Below are 13741 nucleotides of genomic sequence, written 5' to 3'. Positions count from 1 at the left end.
TAACACCTCATACTCCCCTGCTACTGATTTTTCATTTTTCATTTTTCATCATCATTTTACAGAAAATCCTGTTTATGCTCTCCATAGGTTTTGATTGTGTCAGGCAATGGGCACCTTCTGTTTGCTTTAAATAATATTGTCCCTGGGGATGAACCCAGCTCTGGCTCACTATTAACCCTTCCAGCTAGGAGGCACTACACTTTAAAAGTCCAAACTCTGTTCTGTGTGTTAGTCACCCTTCTCATGCTTCTCTACCTGTAAACATTTAATGCATCTTCATGTACACAGGAGGAAGAAGCTGTGTCCTTGCAGTTAATAATCAGAATTATTTCTCTCCTATTGTGAATAAGCCTCTAAACCACAGAGTCTGTTGTCCCACTTTAGAAAGACCTGTCTCTTCCAGCCTGGATGCTGTGGAAAGAACTGGGATTATCAGGCCTTTGCACACAACAGCCCTTCAAATTTTCCCTTTTCCATCACTAAAAGCATTTTAGACCCCAAAATTCCATTTTTACATAATTAAAACTGCCTTCCTGGTGTGTTAGTTACCGTAAGTTATTTTTAGAGTCTGGGAGAGATTCATACTTCTGAGTTTTACAGAGACAGGTAGACAGTGCTTGTGCTTGATTTTAGTCAAGGTTAAGTGTCACACATTCTTTCTGTGCTCACGGCCCCACTGATCAAAGGGACAGAGATCACTGGCAGAGGTGCTTGTGAAATCAAAAGCTGTGCATGCTCTTTCTTGGTGCAGAAATTATCTCTTTTTTTAGGTGTGGAGAACAGTCTGTGAACGGAATGTTCACAGACTGTAAAAGGAATGTGAAGAGCAGGGAAAGAGCAGTGTTTGTCAGCACAGGCCGTGCTACGCCCACTGTTTGTTTAGAACATTGTGTTTGGGATAGGTATCAATCACTATCCCTTTTACTGGAAATAGAAAATATCTGGTTTGGCTTCTTTTGTTTCTTAAATGTTATGATTAAAAAATGCAAAAAAGAGCAGGGGTGAGAAAACCTCCTGTGTTATTTTTCACTAGAATACATTGCAGCCAGAGGAGCCTGCCCTGCAGAATGACCCCAAAACCAGCCCTCGCCTATCCAGAGCAAGCTTTCTTTTGGGCCAGATTTTACAGGTAATAAAGTTCAAATCCTCAGTGCAATGTCTGAAATAGCGGATCTGAACAGTAGATATTCTCAGGCTATCCTAATTTACCCAGAAATCCCAGCTCAGGTCTAGAGGTTGTATTGGAATTTATTCCTATCAAAAAGAGATTTAATGCATGAAGGAGAAGGACGGGTTGTGTTTTCTGTTGTGATGTGGAGTGTTTGTTTTCAAGAGCATGGCTTCCATTATGGATGTGCCTTGAGGAATCCCACACATCTGCTGTCAGAGGCTGAAATGTGCTTTGTTTGTACCATAAGGACAAATCCAATGGGCTGGATCAAATCTCCAAGTCTCTGAGACAGGGCTCCATCAGAAAACAGTCCTTTAATTATGGGCCAGTGACTCTGAGCATAACAGAGACTGTGTGGGTGAAAGACAAAGCCTTGTGAAGGAAGGTGATTGGGAAAGGTTAGCAAATACACAGGAGGAGGAGTTAATGTTTGGATAGAGGAATAGGCAGGTGGATGAGGAAGGAAAGCATGAAGCCTATTTCTCATGTAAAATGACTGTAAAAAGATGCCATTTGGGAGTTTTTAAGTCTCTCTGGTAGAGCAAAGAACAGGCAGTTTGGGTATAGCCTGTGATACATTTGTGCACATACTCTGGGTATGATATACACATCAGTGCTTGTGCTGGTGATAGCAAGGAGCTTTGTGAAGGGAAAACATGCCTCTTAAGAGCAGAGAACAAAATAACAAATCCCAAAGGGGATTAACACAGGCTCTGAAACAGATCTATGATATTTAAAGAGTCTTAGAATTCACTCCACAGATCCATGGAGTCCTGTCTTTGACAGACACAAGTGATTCAGATCTCGTAGGTAACGAGCGTCGGCTGATGAATACATGGGAGGGTAAATAATGCAAGAAATGAGGCTCAAATCTCTCTTTTTTTGTTCACCTTTTTAGTTTGTCAGTAGGTCTGAGAACAAATACAAACGAATGAACAGCAATGAGCGGGTCCGCATCGTCACAGGCTGGCCCTCGGGCCTGGCACTGAACTCATCCGAAGGGAAGAAGCAGCAGCCTGATAAACTGGAAGGTAAAAATCTAAAAAAACCTTTACACACATAGTACTGACACAAAGGCCTACATTAACACCCACAGAACAGCATGGCTGTGAAATATATCCCAGGTCTTGCATTTGTGGTCCACTCTGCGAAAGTTCAACAGCAGCTGTGACCAAAACTGATTTTGCTAAAAGAGCTTGGGGCACTAAGCCTTCACAGGCAGCTTTAGAACACTGAAATGTCCTGTTCAGCTGGCAGTTATTCCTAGGTGCTTTCTTGCCTTTTGCTCCAAAACATTTAACTTGGAGTAAGTCAAGCTAACAAGCAGAGAGTCTCCAAGCAAATGTTGTGTTGAAGAGGTTAAGAAATAATCTCTTGAAAGCAAAAAGCAGTTGAATTATTTAGTATTAGATTGGACATCATAGTGCTGTGAGTATAGTAAAGATAACCCAAATAAAAGGGAAGGAGGACCAGTATGACTAACCATGTCATTTCTGGTTCATGTGTGTCTCCTTTTTTTCTTCAAATATTGATGGAGAGGAACCCAGAGGATAAACGTCTTGTTCTTTGCTCAGATTTGGATTCCGAGAGTGAGCTGGATAAGAAGCTCAGTCTGATCCCTTATAGCTTGGTGAGACCCATCCACTGCGAGCGCAGGCGCCCCGTGCTGTTCACCCCCACCATGCTGGCCAAGCCCTTGGTGCAGAAGCTTCTCAACTCTGGAGGTGCCCTGGAATTCAACATATGCAAGCCAGGTAATGGGATAAGAGAGGGCCATGACTGTCAGCCCTCAGTGTTGGAAATATGAACATATATATGCGTGCACACGTAGGGGAATGCACATGTGAGAGTTGCTTGAGGTACTTCAAGTCACATCAGAGTGATGTGTAGCTGTAAATCCTGCTTTTTGAGACTATCTGGGATATTTGAATGTTTTTGAGACAGCGAGTACACATGGTTATGAGATTCTGTGTCTATAAATATTATCCATGTGTATGCTGTGTGGTTGCTAGGCTGCCCCTCAGAGACTGAAATGCTGTGAGTGCTCTTTCTGTTTGCATACTGTTTGCATACTGCATATCTAGGCAATGTGAAATTTTGATTAATTTGTTTCTAGTATTTGCTATTATGAGGAATATCTTCCCTAGAGCAACTTTAGGTTTCTGTCTCATCCAAGCTGTGAAGATTGTGCATTTGATCTACTGGAAAGACTGATTTTCTTCCATGCTAAGTATTTACTATTAAAGCAGTACGCAGTGCCGTGATGGCTGCAGGGCAGGATTGTATACAACCCAGCATTAAACAGAGCTGACGTTTCATTTTTACACTAATATTGAATACCCACAGCATAGTACGCAGCCTTACAGTCATCCAGACAGAGAAACTGAGAAGTTAAGTATTATAATAAATATCCCCTGTCTTGCAACATAAAACAAAAGCTTTGATGTAGAGCTGCAATTCACAAGGGGGCCAGTATCACACATTGCAACCTAAGCCAAATTTTTTTGAAACTTTAAACACAAATGTTGGAACACTAAATCCCTGTTTTAGGATGCTGTGTTGAAGAGACCACCTTTTTTTAGCACTTCTCAGCATCCTCCATCCCTGAACTACTACTATATAACATTAGGTGCTGGAATCGTATTTACTGTTTTAATTTAATGCCTTCATAGTGTTGTAGTAATTGCCCAAGGACTCATTGGTGCAGGATATAGCTGAGATGCTCAGCTGTGATCAGATTAGGCTTTAATTGAATTCAATGGAAGAAATGAGGCAGCTGTTAAGACAATTCATTGCTCATTCTCCTTCCCTGAACCATCCTTACATCCCATGTGAAGAACTACTGGATACTTTTCTACGTGTTCTGCTGCTGTAAATTTGATTCTGTCCCCATCCACATCTCTTCCTAGATATTGTAACAAAGGAAGAGTTCTTAAGGAAGCAAAGGACAGAGACTGTCATCTTCAGCAGAGAAAAGAATCCGAACACATACGAATGTATTGTACCTGCCAACATTGAGGCTGTTGCTGCCAAGGTGCTCACAGTGCTCTGTGTCCCTTCTTGGGCTCTCTGGGAACCTCTCTGCAATGTCCTGTATATCAGACTGACCAATTTACAGTTGCACGTTCTCTCTCCTGCCCTCCTTCAATCTCAGATTTTTATTTATTCCCCCAAATGGTTTTTATTCGTGCTCTTACTTTTGCTTTTCTTTCCCATCCTCAGCCATATCCTTTTATATTCTCCCTCATTCCCTGTGATGACCCATATAGATGCAGCTAAATATCCTTTCATTTTCTGTGCTCCATCCTTTATTCATTTCCTTTTCATATCGTAAGTATATATGAATACACGAGAGAGTAAGAGATACAGGGACCTAGACAAAGGAAAGAGAAGCCTGAAACCCAGACGCAGGGGTGTACAGAACAAAGATAACAATGCCCAAGACAGAGATCTGATGTCAAGTAGAGTAGATTTGATGCACAGCATGGAAAAAAAAGGAGAAATAAAGTGATGGTTTTTTGTCTCACAAGTAGTTGCAATAGATATTCTTTCTGAACAAAAAGCAAGTCTGTATGTTTGTGTCTAAGGTAAAACTGGTATTTTATCATACTTTTCATCTTTAGACCATTCCACTTCCATTTTAAACCTTTTTAGAAAGCTGTTAAGCTCAGCTGTTACTTGACTGACTAGTTTTAAACCAGTAGGAGGAGCTGGACTTTAAATGTATATTTGATTAAAAGGTTTTAAATCAGTACAATGGTAAATAGAGAGCTTTCCAAATCACCACATAAGGGATAGATATTATTATCTTGAGACTCCACAGCAGTGAATTTTCCTTTGTGACACTGTTATGACTTTGTTTTTAGAACAAGCATTGTCTCCTGGAAGCTGGAATAAGCTGCACAAAGGATTTAATCAAAGCCAAGATATATCCTATTGTTCTCTTTATAAGAGTCTCAGAGAAAAACATCAAGAGGTTCAGGTAACATGTCAAACCTTTTGCATATTTGATGTTCCATCTTATTCAGTGAATAATTCTTGAGTCCAATAATGTTCTCACTGAGAGAAATAAAGACCCTCATCCCTCTCTATCTAGTACTTCTTTGTGCACTATTTCCTCCCATGACTCCTCCCTGAAATCTTACAACCAGAGAAAGCAGGAATTCCCCAAATCTGGCACTCTTTCACTGTCACTGGTGGCAATGAGCATTGTGGGAGGATGAGACCGAAGAAAATGTGGTTTTCTCCATGCTCAGCACTCCCACAGCATTTCTTAAGGTAATGCAAGCTGGAAGAAGAGAACTCATAAACACTTGCACTCTCCCTCCATTCAATCCTCTTAAATTGTTTCCCCATAGCAAATATTTCTCCTTGGGGGCAGCATGGAGGTAAGGGGATGGTAGACCTGGAGTAGCTGCATTCTTCACTGCTTTTATTGCTTGTAAGTAGTTAGGAGAAAATAAATTCTTGATGGGACAGCTGGGACTACAGGATTAACTTAAAATGCAAGACATTTATTTTTGGTCTGCTCATTTGATGCAGGAAACTGCTGCCGAAGCCGGAGACCGAGGATGAGTTTTTACGGATGTGCCGCCTGAAGGAGAAAGAACTGGAAGCACTGCCTTGCCTTTATGCCTCTGTGGAGGCAGAGGCATGGAGCAGCATCGAGGATCTTATCCGGACAATAAAAGACAGGATCGGGGAAGAGCAGCGGAAAACCATCTGGATAGATGAGGATCAGCTATAAAAAAGCCCTCAGTAACACGGAGCTCTTTGGTGAGAAAAGGACACATCCAGGTGGAGCAGGGCTTCTCAGAATTCCCTGGCGCGGTACCCAGAGCTCACTCCTGTTTCACCCTTGCTGGCAGGGCACTTCCTGCTGGCAGGATGCATGTCTGCAATGGGGCTGGAGCTGTGTTGAAGAGCCAGAGTCTCAGATGCTGGGATCCAGGCTGTGGGGCCACTGCCGCAATTTCTGATCCACTGGCATTTCTTAAGGGACAGCACCTGTTTAACACATGAGGACAAAGATCTTGAGAGGGAGCTTGGGGTAATTTATTATGTTCAAAATATGGATCTCTTTGGTCTCATTCAAAATTTCTGATGAGATTAAAGAAGTGGAATCTGAAAGGGATAAGGCATGGGGATTGGGCTGCAGGATGTGGAATTGAGATGTGCCCCACACCCCACCCCGAGGTGAGATTCTGAACATACCCAGTTGAGGAAGCTGAAGGCTGGTTGGGAGCAGCAGCAACACAACTGCTGATGGCCAGAGCAGCTCTGTAGCCCTGGTTCTCCACAGCCATTTTCAGCCATTTTAATCAAAAGAGAAGAAAATAGCTATTCCTCCTGGCATTAACTAAAATAAAAATTTTCTCTTCCTTTTGAAACCCCAGTTTTATTTAACAGTTTTTCAGGTTTCCTTTGTAGTCCTGGTACTTACAGGAAAACAGACTTCACTGTCTCAGTGGCACATCAGATCTTTCCACATCTGCCAACATTTCATTTAGTTTATCCCTGCCTCTGCATCATATTCATTTGTACATCTCTCAGTTTTTAACATTTTTTTACTCATGGAAAATACCACGGTGCCTTCTTCGGACAACAGGTTTCTCTGTTTCTTCACTGAAATATTTCTCTAAAACATCATTGTCTGCCAACATGCCCACTCTCAACAGGAGGGACTATTCTTAGAAGAAGAAGAGGAGAATTTCATAAGCCAGTAATTGCTGTGAACCATTCAGTCCTTGACTTGTGTGCCGTGAGTGACAGCGAGGAGCCCGGCGGGCACCACGCTGCGCTGTGGCCACGTGGGATAATGCTTCCAGAAGTGTGTGTAGGGCTGAGGAGACCATGTCTCATTTTCAAAAGCACTTAAGTCCTCAGAGAGTTTAAGTTCCACTGCTCATGAGTGTGACTTATACTCCTAAATCTCTTCAGTCTTTGAAATCTTCCCTCTCAACATTAGACGCTGTACTGAGATTGCCAAATTGATCCAATAAAACTGACCTGATAATAAGGACTCACGCAATTGCTGATCTGAAATGCAATAAAAATTGACCTACAGATGAAGAGTAGTCCATCCCATTGTCCTTAGATCCTTCATTCCTTGCCATATCCCTCCCTTTTAAGATGCATTTAATAACAAATTTCCTTTCCTTCTGCATTCATCCTCAGTTCCCCATCTCAGTGCTGTGGGCTGATGTGCAGTAGCAGGCAATAAAAAACCAATCGGAATCTAAACAGAACATCTGGCCTGCTTGCCTTCACTAGATTAGCTGCTCCCTTGTCTTTGCAACAAACTTCTGCTGTGGGTGTCTCTCAGGTATACTGGTCAGCTCATGTTGGCTTGTGGGATTGTGCTTTTTTTTTATGTTCTTCTCTTTTATGCACATCATTTTTTAACTAATGCACTCTTCGAGAAGTTATTTATGTCACTTTACATCTAATTGCTGCTGCTGTGTTTCTCCAGTTATTAATGTTTGAAAGAATGTTCATAGCTAGCACTTCTCAGAGAATAGCTCTTTACCTGCCCAGTGCCATCTGCTTGGACTGTGCAAGCAGGGGGATACTTCCATGTGCAATCTCTTTACAGAAAGGACAGGCTGCACACACAATTTGGAACTCCCTCCAGGGCAAAGAATAACAACCAGTTGGGGTATATATAGAACAAATTGGATGATTCTTCTGAGATCCTCTGTAGCTCAAGCAGAAATAAGAAAGCACCAGTTGGAAGAACTAAGCCTTCCAGGAGCATTTTGCATTCATTCCTAATGTCCTGATAATGCAATCTCGTGTAACAGCTGCCTGTGGTTTGTTCCTGCCCATCTTGTGGAAGCTTTTGAGTCCGCAGCTGAGCAATGGGAGGGACTGCGGGAACATTTCTCAGCTGCTTCAGCAAAAAGTTCAGCCAGGTCAGCGTCAGATGCCTCCAGGAGCCACCAGCTGACTGCTCGGCGGCCAGCGCGCAGAGGATGTCCGTGTGCCACTGGCTGGGCCACAGGGAGGGCTACCATCTGCTGGAATGGCTGCAGCAGATGGCAGGTGGGGCAGAGGGGATGGACTGTCTCAGAATGCCGTGGTTGTTTCTGCACTGATCTCCTCTCCCCACAGCTTTATGTCTCTTTGCATGGACAAAGCTACAGATGTGATTTGTCCCACTCCACTTTTGGCACAGGAAAGGCATATGCCAAACTCTGGAGGAGGTTCCTTTGCAGTGAGCAGAGATACACCTCCAAAGAGCTGTTTCTCTGACCTACTGGAGATGGCTATCTAAGGGTGAGATGAATTGCCCTCTGAACTGTCTGGGGTTTTCATAGCCTACATCAAGAAATGAGAGAATTAGCCTGTCCTTTAGCATTTAGCTCTTTGATCTGTAATTTAGGGCAGCTAAACCACCTTATGGGAAAAGTGGAAGTAGAGATTGAGGCAGAGAACAAGAGATCTAATTATTTCTGTGAAACAAGAGAGGAATGGATACATGGAGCAGACCTTTCTTCTCACATCCAAGTGCATCTGTAAATTCCCAGCTCTGCAGATGCTATAGGGCATTGTGGTTGTCTGCTCATATGATGCAAAACAACCAGACCCTGTCCAGTGCAGTTTGTGGCACAGCTGTGTGCTGGACCCTGCACAAGCCTCATCTCTCTGTGACTTAGTGGAGAAGGACTGAAAACTCTGTTCCCTCTTGATTTCTGGGTGTGGACTTCAAGAGCAGATCTGTTGCTGGAGTGGAGCTGCGAAGCAGCCACAGAGCAAAAGGAGCCACTGTCATTTACACAGGCTGGGAGGTGCCTCTGCTCTGCAGCCAAGAGCTGTCCCTCTCACCTGAAGGAAATTAACCCCTGCACATTTTGAACATATTCAGATCTTTAAAAGAGATCTCTGAATGATTTTCCCTGAATGTCAGAGTGCTTGAATCAGTGTGGATTCCAAGCCCTGAAGCAGCAGATTTGAAGTGCAGACTTGGAATTTGGGTTGTAGATCATTGTGGTATTTTCCATTCTGCTAAACTCTCTTGTGAGGTATCACCTTAGGCCACATCCCTCCTCACATGCACATCCCAGTTACACAAACCTGGGCTCAGCACATGCACAAAAGCCCAGCAGGCATAACCAGCTTCAGTGGGGGTTGTGTGGCTGAAAAACTGGGAACAACAATTAAGAAAACAAAATGGGAATTGGAAATGTTGGAAATGTTCCATGTAAACCGTGTCACAATGCAATCTCAAGCAGATTCTCCACCTGATCTCATCAAACAGATAGAATGGGACATGTTTAATGTTCATTTATTCTTTGGTTGTTTCTATCAAGACAGCACTTGATATAAGATTTGGGGTCAATAACTGGACTTGCAGGTACCACCAAAGTTCAGATATATTCTCTAAATCAGTCTAAAGAGGGAAATTCAAGTTGCAGACCTGATTTTGAGCTGGAGGCTGTGCTTGGACACCAGAGCTCAGGCCCAGCTGCCGAGTGTGAATCCCAGGTGTGGATCCCTGCCTAAGGTAAGCAACATTCACAGCACAACCCATTTTAAAATCACTCATGGTTTTTAATTGAAGTCTGGGAACATTTCTCAGCAATTTGTATTTTAAGTTAGTAAGGAGGTAACAGAAAGCCCAGAAATTGCCCTGTGTTTGGTCTGCTGCTTTTACTGTAAGAGGTGGAAACACAGAATAATAACTGCCTTTCAAAATGGATTATTTGAAAACTACTTCTTCTTGCCTTTAAGAGCTCACTAGAGCTTGTTGGAAAATTTTTCACATGCAAATTGTTCTTCTGAAAATGTCATTGAAAAATTGCCCACTAGAAAATGCAATTGGAAATTTTTTCAATGGAATATTGTTCTGTTAGAAAATATGTTTTCATCTAAATCAAATGTCTGTGGAAATTCTTTCATTCTAACATATCATTTTTTTAAAATTTAAGTATTTCAATAATACTGAAGCAGTCATTTTCAAAATTTCACATACTTTTAATATTTTATCTGAAAACATTTTTGGGGTTAATTTTTAATTTTTATAGGTGAAATATTTTTTTAAAATCTACATTTAAACATTTTATTTGATTGAAACACTTGTTGTATTTGACGTTTATATACTACAAAATAATGGAAGTGATGGCTTACAGTTCTCCCATGTGGTATAATACCTGTGATCACAAGAGAAAAAATCCAACTGAGTCTGGCTTTGCTTTTTGTTTAAGTCTGCTGCTAAAATGATGTATTGTTTAAGTCAGTATCATGCAGTTCAGCACATTGGGGAATTGTTGCAGGTAAAAATTTCATGCAAACTTTATTACACAGAATTGGATATTCCTTTGAATCAGAATTCTGGCTGGAGGCAAAGCTGTCAATCGGTCCGGCTGCAGCACAGACAGCTCTGGCAGCACAATGTGCAGGGGGGTAGGAACACACACAAAGCAGACTTGTGCCTACAAACTTAAAGTGGAGATAGATGCCAAAGCTGGAAAAATGCCTGTAAACCTGTTAGAGGCCTCTGTATTCTTTGTGCCAAGCTATTTTCATGGCCCAGGGTCTGAGAGCTCAGTACAAGGCTGCAGTCGGGCACTGCTGAGCCCTGGAGCTGCTCACGGCTTCTTCAGCCCTGCCTGGGCTGGGCTGTCTAAGCAGCACTTGTTAAACTGTTCCCTGGAGACTGGAAAAGCAAGACACAGGAGTTAAGGGCTTCTGGGAGAGCAGCATTCGAGGATTTTGCAGTTATTTATATTGTGTATTCCAAGTCATTCAGCCTTAATCAGCTCAGACCGTGACAATGTGTTCCCCTTTGGTGTAGTTTCCATCTCCTTTGCTCTTGCTCAGCTCTGAGAATTGAACAGTACCTCACAAAGAGACACATGATATCAAACAGGAGATTGTCATTCACTGCTTGTAAGTGACTTTGTCTCCCCCCTTTCTCCTGCTTGCTCATTTTCCAGAGTTGCTTGCTCTGCACCCTGTGTGCAGCCCTGATCCCTCACCAGGGCACCACCAGATTCAGGCACAGCTGTCAATGGAAGCAGTAATTCCAGGAAAACCTTCTGCTTTTCCAGGCTCATCTGTAGAAGAAAAAGGAGGCTCTCCCATGGATCAAGGCCATGTGCCTTTGGTTTTGGAGACCAAATCCAGTGTGAATTTTGGTTCAGGCACAGTGAATAGGGGCTCTTGAGCGCTGGCAGCTTGGGTGGCAGTACAGTCATTGCCTGGGACACCCTCCTGGCATAGCAGGAGTGACAGTGACCCTGCTGTGCCAGTCCTGCCCATACAGCACCTGCAGCTACTGGGGTGACCATTCTGCCCAGCTCTTTCCTGGGAAGAAAACCGAATTCAGCCAAGGCAGTGCCGAAAGACCGTGGCATGAGATTTCATCCATGTATTTCAGGCACTGCAGAATTCTGCCATGCTGCCAGAAATCACACTTGGTATCTCTGTAAAACTCTGTCCGACCCTCAGGGACAACCCCAGACCCAAACACTGAGGAATCTGTGCCGTTCTTACAGATTTTCATTGATTCCTTGTAAGTTTTGAGGCTGCAGAAGCAAACAGAAGGCCTGGCATCCCAGCAGATTTCACCTGTAGAACTGATGCTTCTTTAAGAAGGTGCTGTCACTGTCTCTGTACGGATGCAAGAGGTGACACAGAGCTGAGGGCACCTGTCCACACAGGCCAGTGGCACAGCCTGGCTCCCCTGGGCTGCACTGCTCTGTCTCAAGGCTCTGAATGGGGGGTGATGCCAGCTGGATCAAGGGTTTGAGTGGGGCTTGCCTTAAGTGGTGAGATTTCTAGTTTGATTTGAGAACCCTACCAGTAAGCCAAGTTAGAACAACAGGAAGCTCATCCACCCTCCCTCCCCCACCTCCTTTTTTTCTGTTCCTCTGCTGCAGAAACTGTCTGATGTTCAGATCAGAGGCTCTCCGAGGTTAAATGCACCATTAGTCACTGGAAAAAAAGGGGGGAAAAGACCTTTTAAAAGCAGATGGTAGATGATAGAGAACCTGTTTGAGAGTAACTATCTACAACAGCGTGTCTGCTTCATCAGATATTAGCATCAAAAGCTGTGTGATAATTTAGCAACAAACAGCAATATTGATTTTCTTCCAAAGTGCAGATGCAGAAAGACAAAGATGGAGAGGTGGCTTTTTCAGAGGATGCCTGGCAAAGACAAGGCAGGAAAGGACCTGCAGCCCTCAGTCCCATCAGCAGGGCAGGAGCAGCCTGCAGGTGAGAGGTTCTGGAGGGAGAGATCCACTGCAGCCTTGTCAGGAGCCTGTGCAAAATGGAGGGGCTCCTCCCAGGGATGAGGAACTGCAGCTGGGGCCAGGACCAGGCTGCTCCCACCAGGGAAAATGGGAACTAGAGCAAAGAAGTGGAGCTGGGATGCAATGTGGAAGAGACACTGGAAGTAGCTTGCTTCCCTTGTTTTGAGAGGATATGTGAATTAATTGCTGCAAAGTAATCTGAGCAGTAATAGCTACCAGTCCTTCTGTCTCTCCCTTGGATACAGCAGCCATGCTGACTTTCCAGGGTGCTGCCAAAATAGCCATTTTAACACCTTAGCATCTGGAAAAATTCCATGTTAGAACTAAGATTTCTCCTTTATGCCTTGTCCCATTAATTTCTTTTTCACACATTGGTAGAAAAGCCTCCTCATGGTCAGCAGTTGGCTCTTGGAACTCTTTCTTGATGACAAGTGTTGGGTTTATCCAGTTCTTTGGACAACAGCTCCTACTTCTGATTTAAATTCCCTGCAACCAGTGGTCTCACATCAATTATGTACACTGCTCCTCATCTCTGTGTCTGAAATGTCAGTGAACCTGATAATTTTTGCTCACAGAGGCGGGGAATCAACAAGGATCTCTGGCACAGACTGCAGTGATTGCATCTACCAAGGCATTAGCAAAACAGCAAGGAGACAGAAACGGGCACTGACACTTGCTGAAGTTCAGCCCCTGCTCAAACAGCAGCAGTCAGAGAATTCCCAACAGAGAGCTGAGGGAGGCACCAGGGCACATCAGGACACTGCTCAGAAAGGGCTGCACAAGGCAATCTCCAGCCATGGTCATGGGAACATTTGGAAAGAGCAGGAAAGAAATAAACACAGTAAGAAATAAAGTATCATTCATAATTAAACTGATTTACTCCTGGCAGAAATGGACACAATTCCATTAACTTTCAGTTCCATCTAAATACACACCAGAAAGAAACTAAGCTGGATATTGACTCTGACCTAGTTGGAGTTCTTTATACTAACATTACTGTATTGTTAAAATACTGTTTTAAAAGCCAATTTTGGGCTGTTGCCATCCTTTTTTCACCCTAGAGAAAGCCAGTGGGGTAAACTTCTATTAAACGAATGTGAAAAATTGATGCCTGGTTCTAAGTGCACATTTATAAATATAACATCAAATCCAGTGGCTTACAACAGCTCCTCTCCCAAAGAGCTCTGCCCTCTGAGCCTGCCCTGTGGTGCTCGTGGTGTCTGTGACCCAGCCTCCTGGACCAGCCCAGCACCTCCCAAACACACTGGGAATATTCAGCTTTGTCATTGTAGCCTGTCTGCAGCATTTGCTT

The 13741-nt window shown here is 43.4% G+C and overlaps 1 protein-coding gene across 1 annotated transcript in view; it reads left to right on the top strand.

Annotated features, from left to right (window-relative positions):
* The window catches only part of CARD11 (caspase recruitment domain family member 11), a 29921-nt gene extending 22672 nt beyond the window's left edge, over nt 1-7249 (top strand). Inside the window, exons 19-24 of the mRNA XM_053957878.1 lie at nt 1034-1129; nt 2070-2202; nt 2746-2925; nt 4081-4205; nt 5038-5153; nt 5714-7249. Coding sequence (XP_053813853.1) covers nt 1034-1129; nt 2070-2202; nt 2746-2925; nt 4081-4205; nt 5038-5153; nt 5714-5918 — 855 coding nt within the window. The 3' untranslated portion in view covers nt 5919-7249. The remainder of the gene's footprint in view (nt 1-1033; nt 1130-2069; nt 2203-2745; nt 2926-4080; nt 4206-5037; nt 5154-5713) is intronic.
* The last annotated feature ends 6492 nt before the right edge of the window (nt 7250-13741 follow it).

The sequence above is a fragment of the Vidua chalybeata genome, chromosome 16, assembly GCF_026979565.1.
Source record: "Vidua chalybeata isolate OUT-0048 chromosome 16, bVidCha1 merged haplotype, whole genome shotgun sequence".
Taxonomy (NCBI): domain Eukaryota; kingdom Metazoa; phylum Chordata; class Aves; order Passeriformes; family Viduidae; genus Vidua; species Vidua chalybeata.
This window is presented reverse-complemented; position numbering and strand designations above follow the sequence as displayed.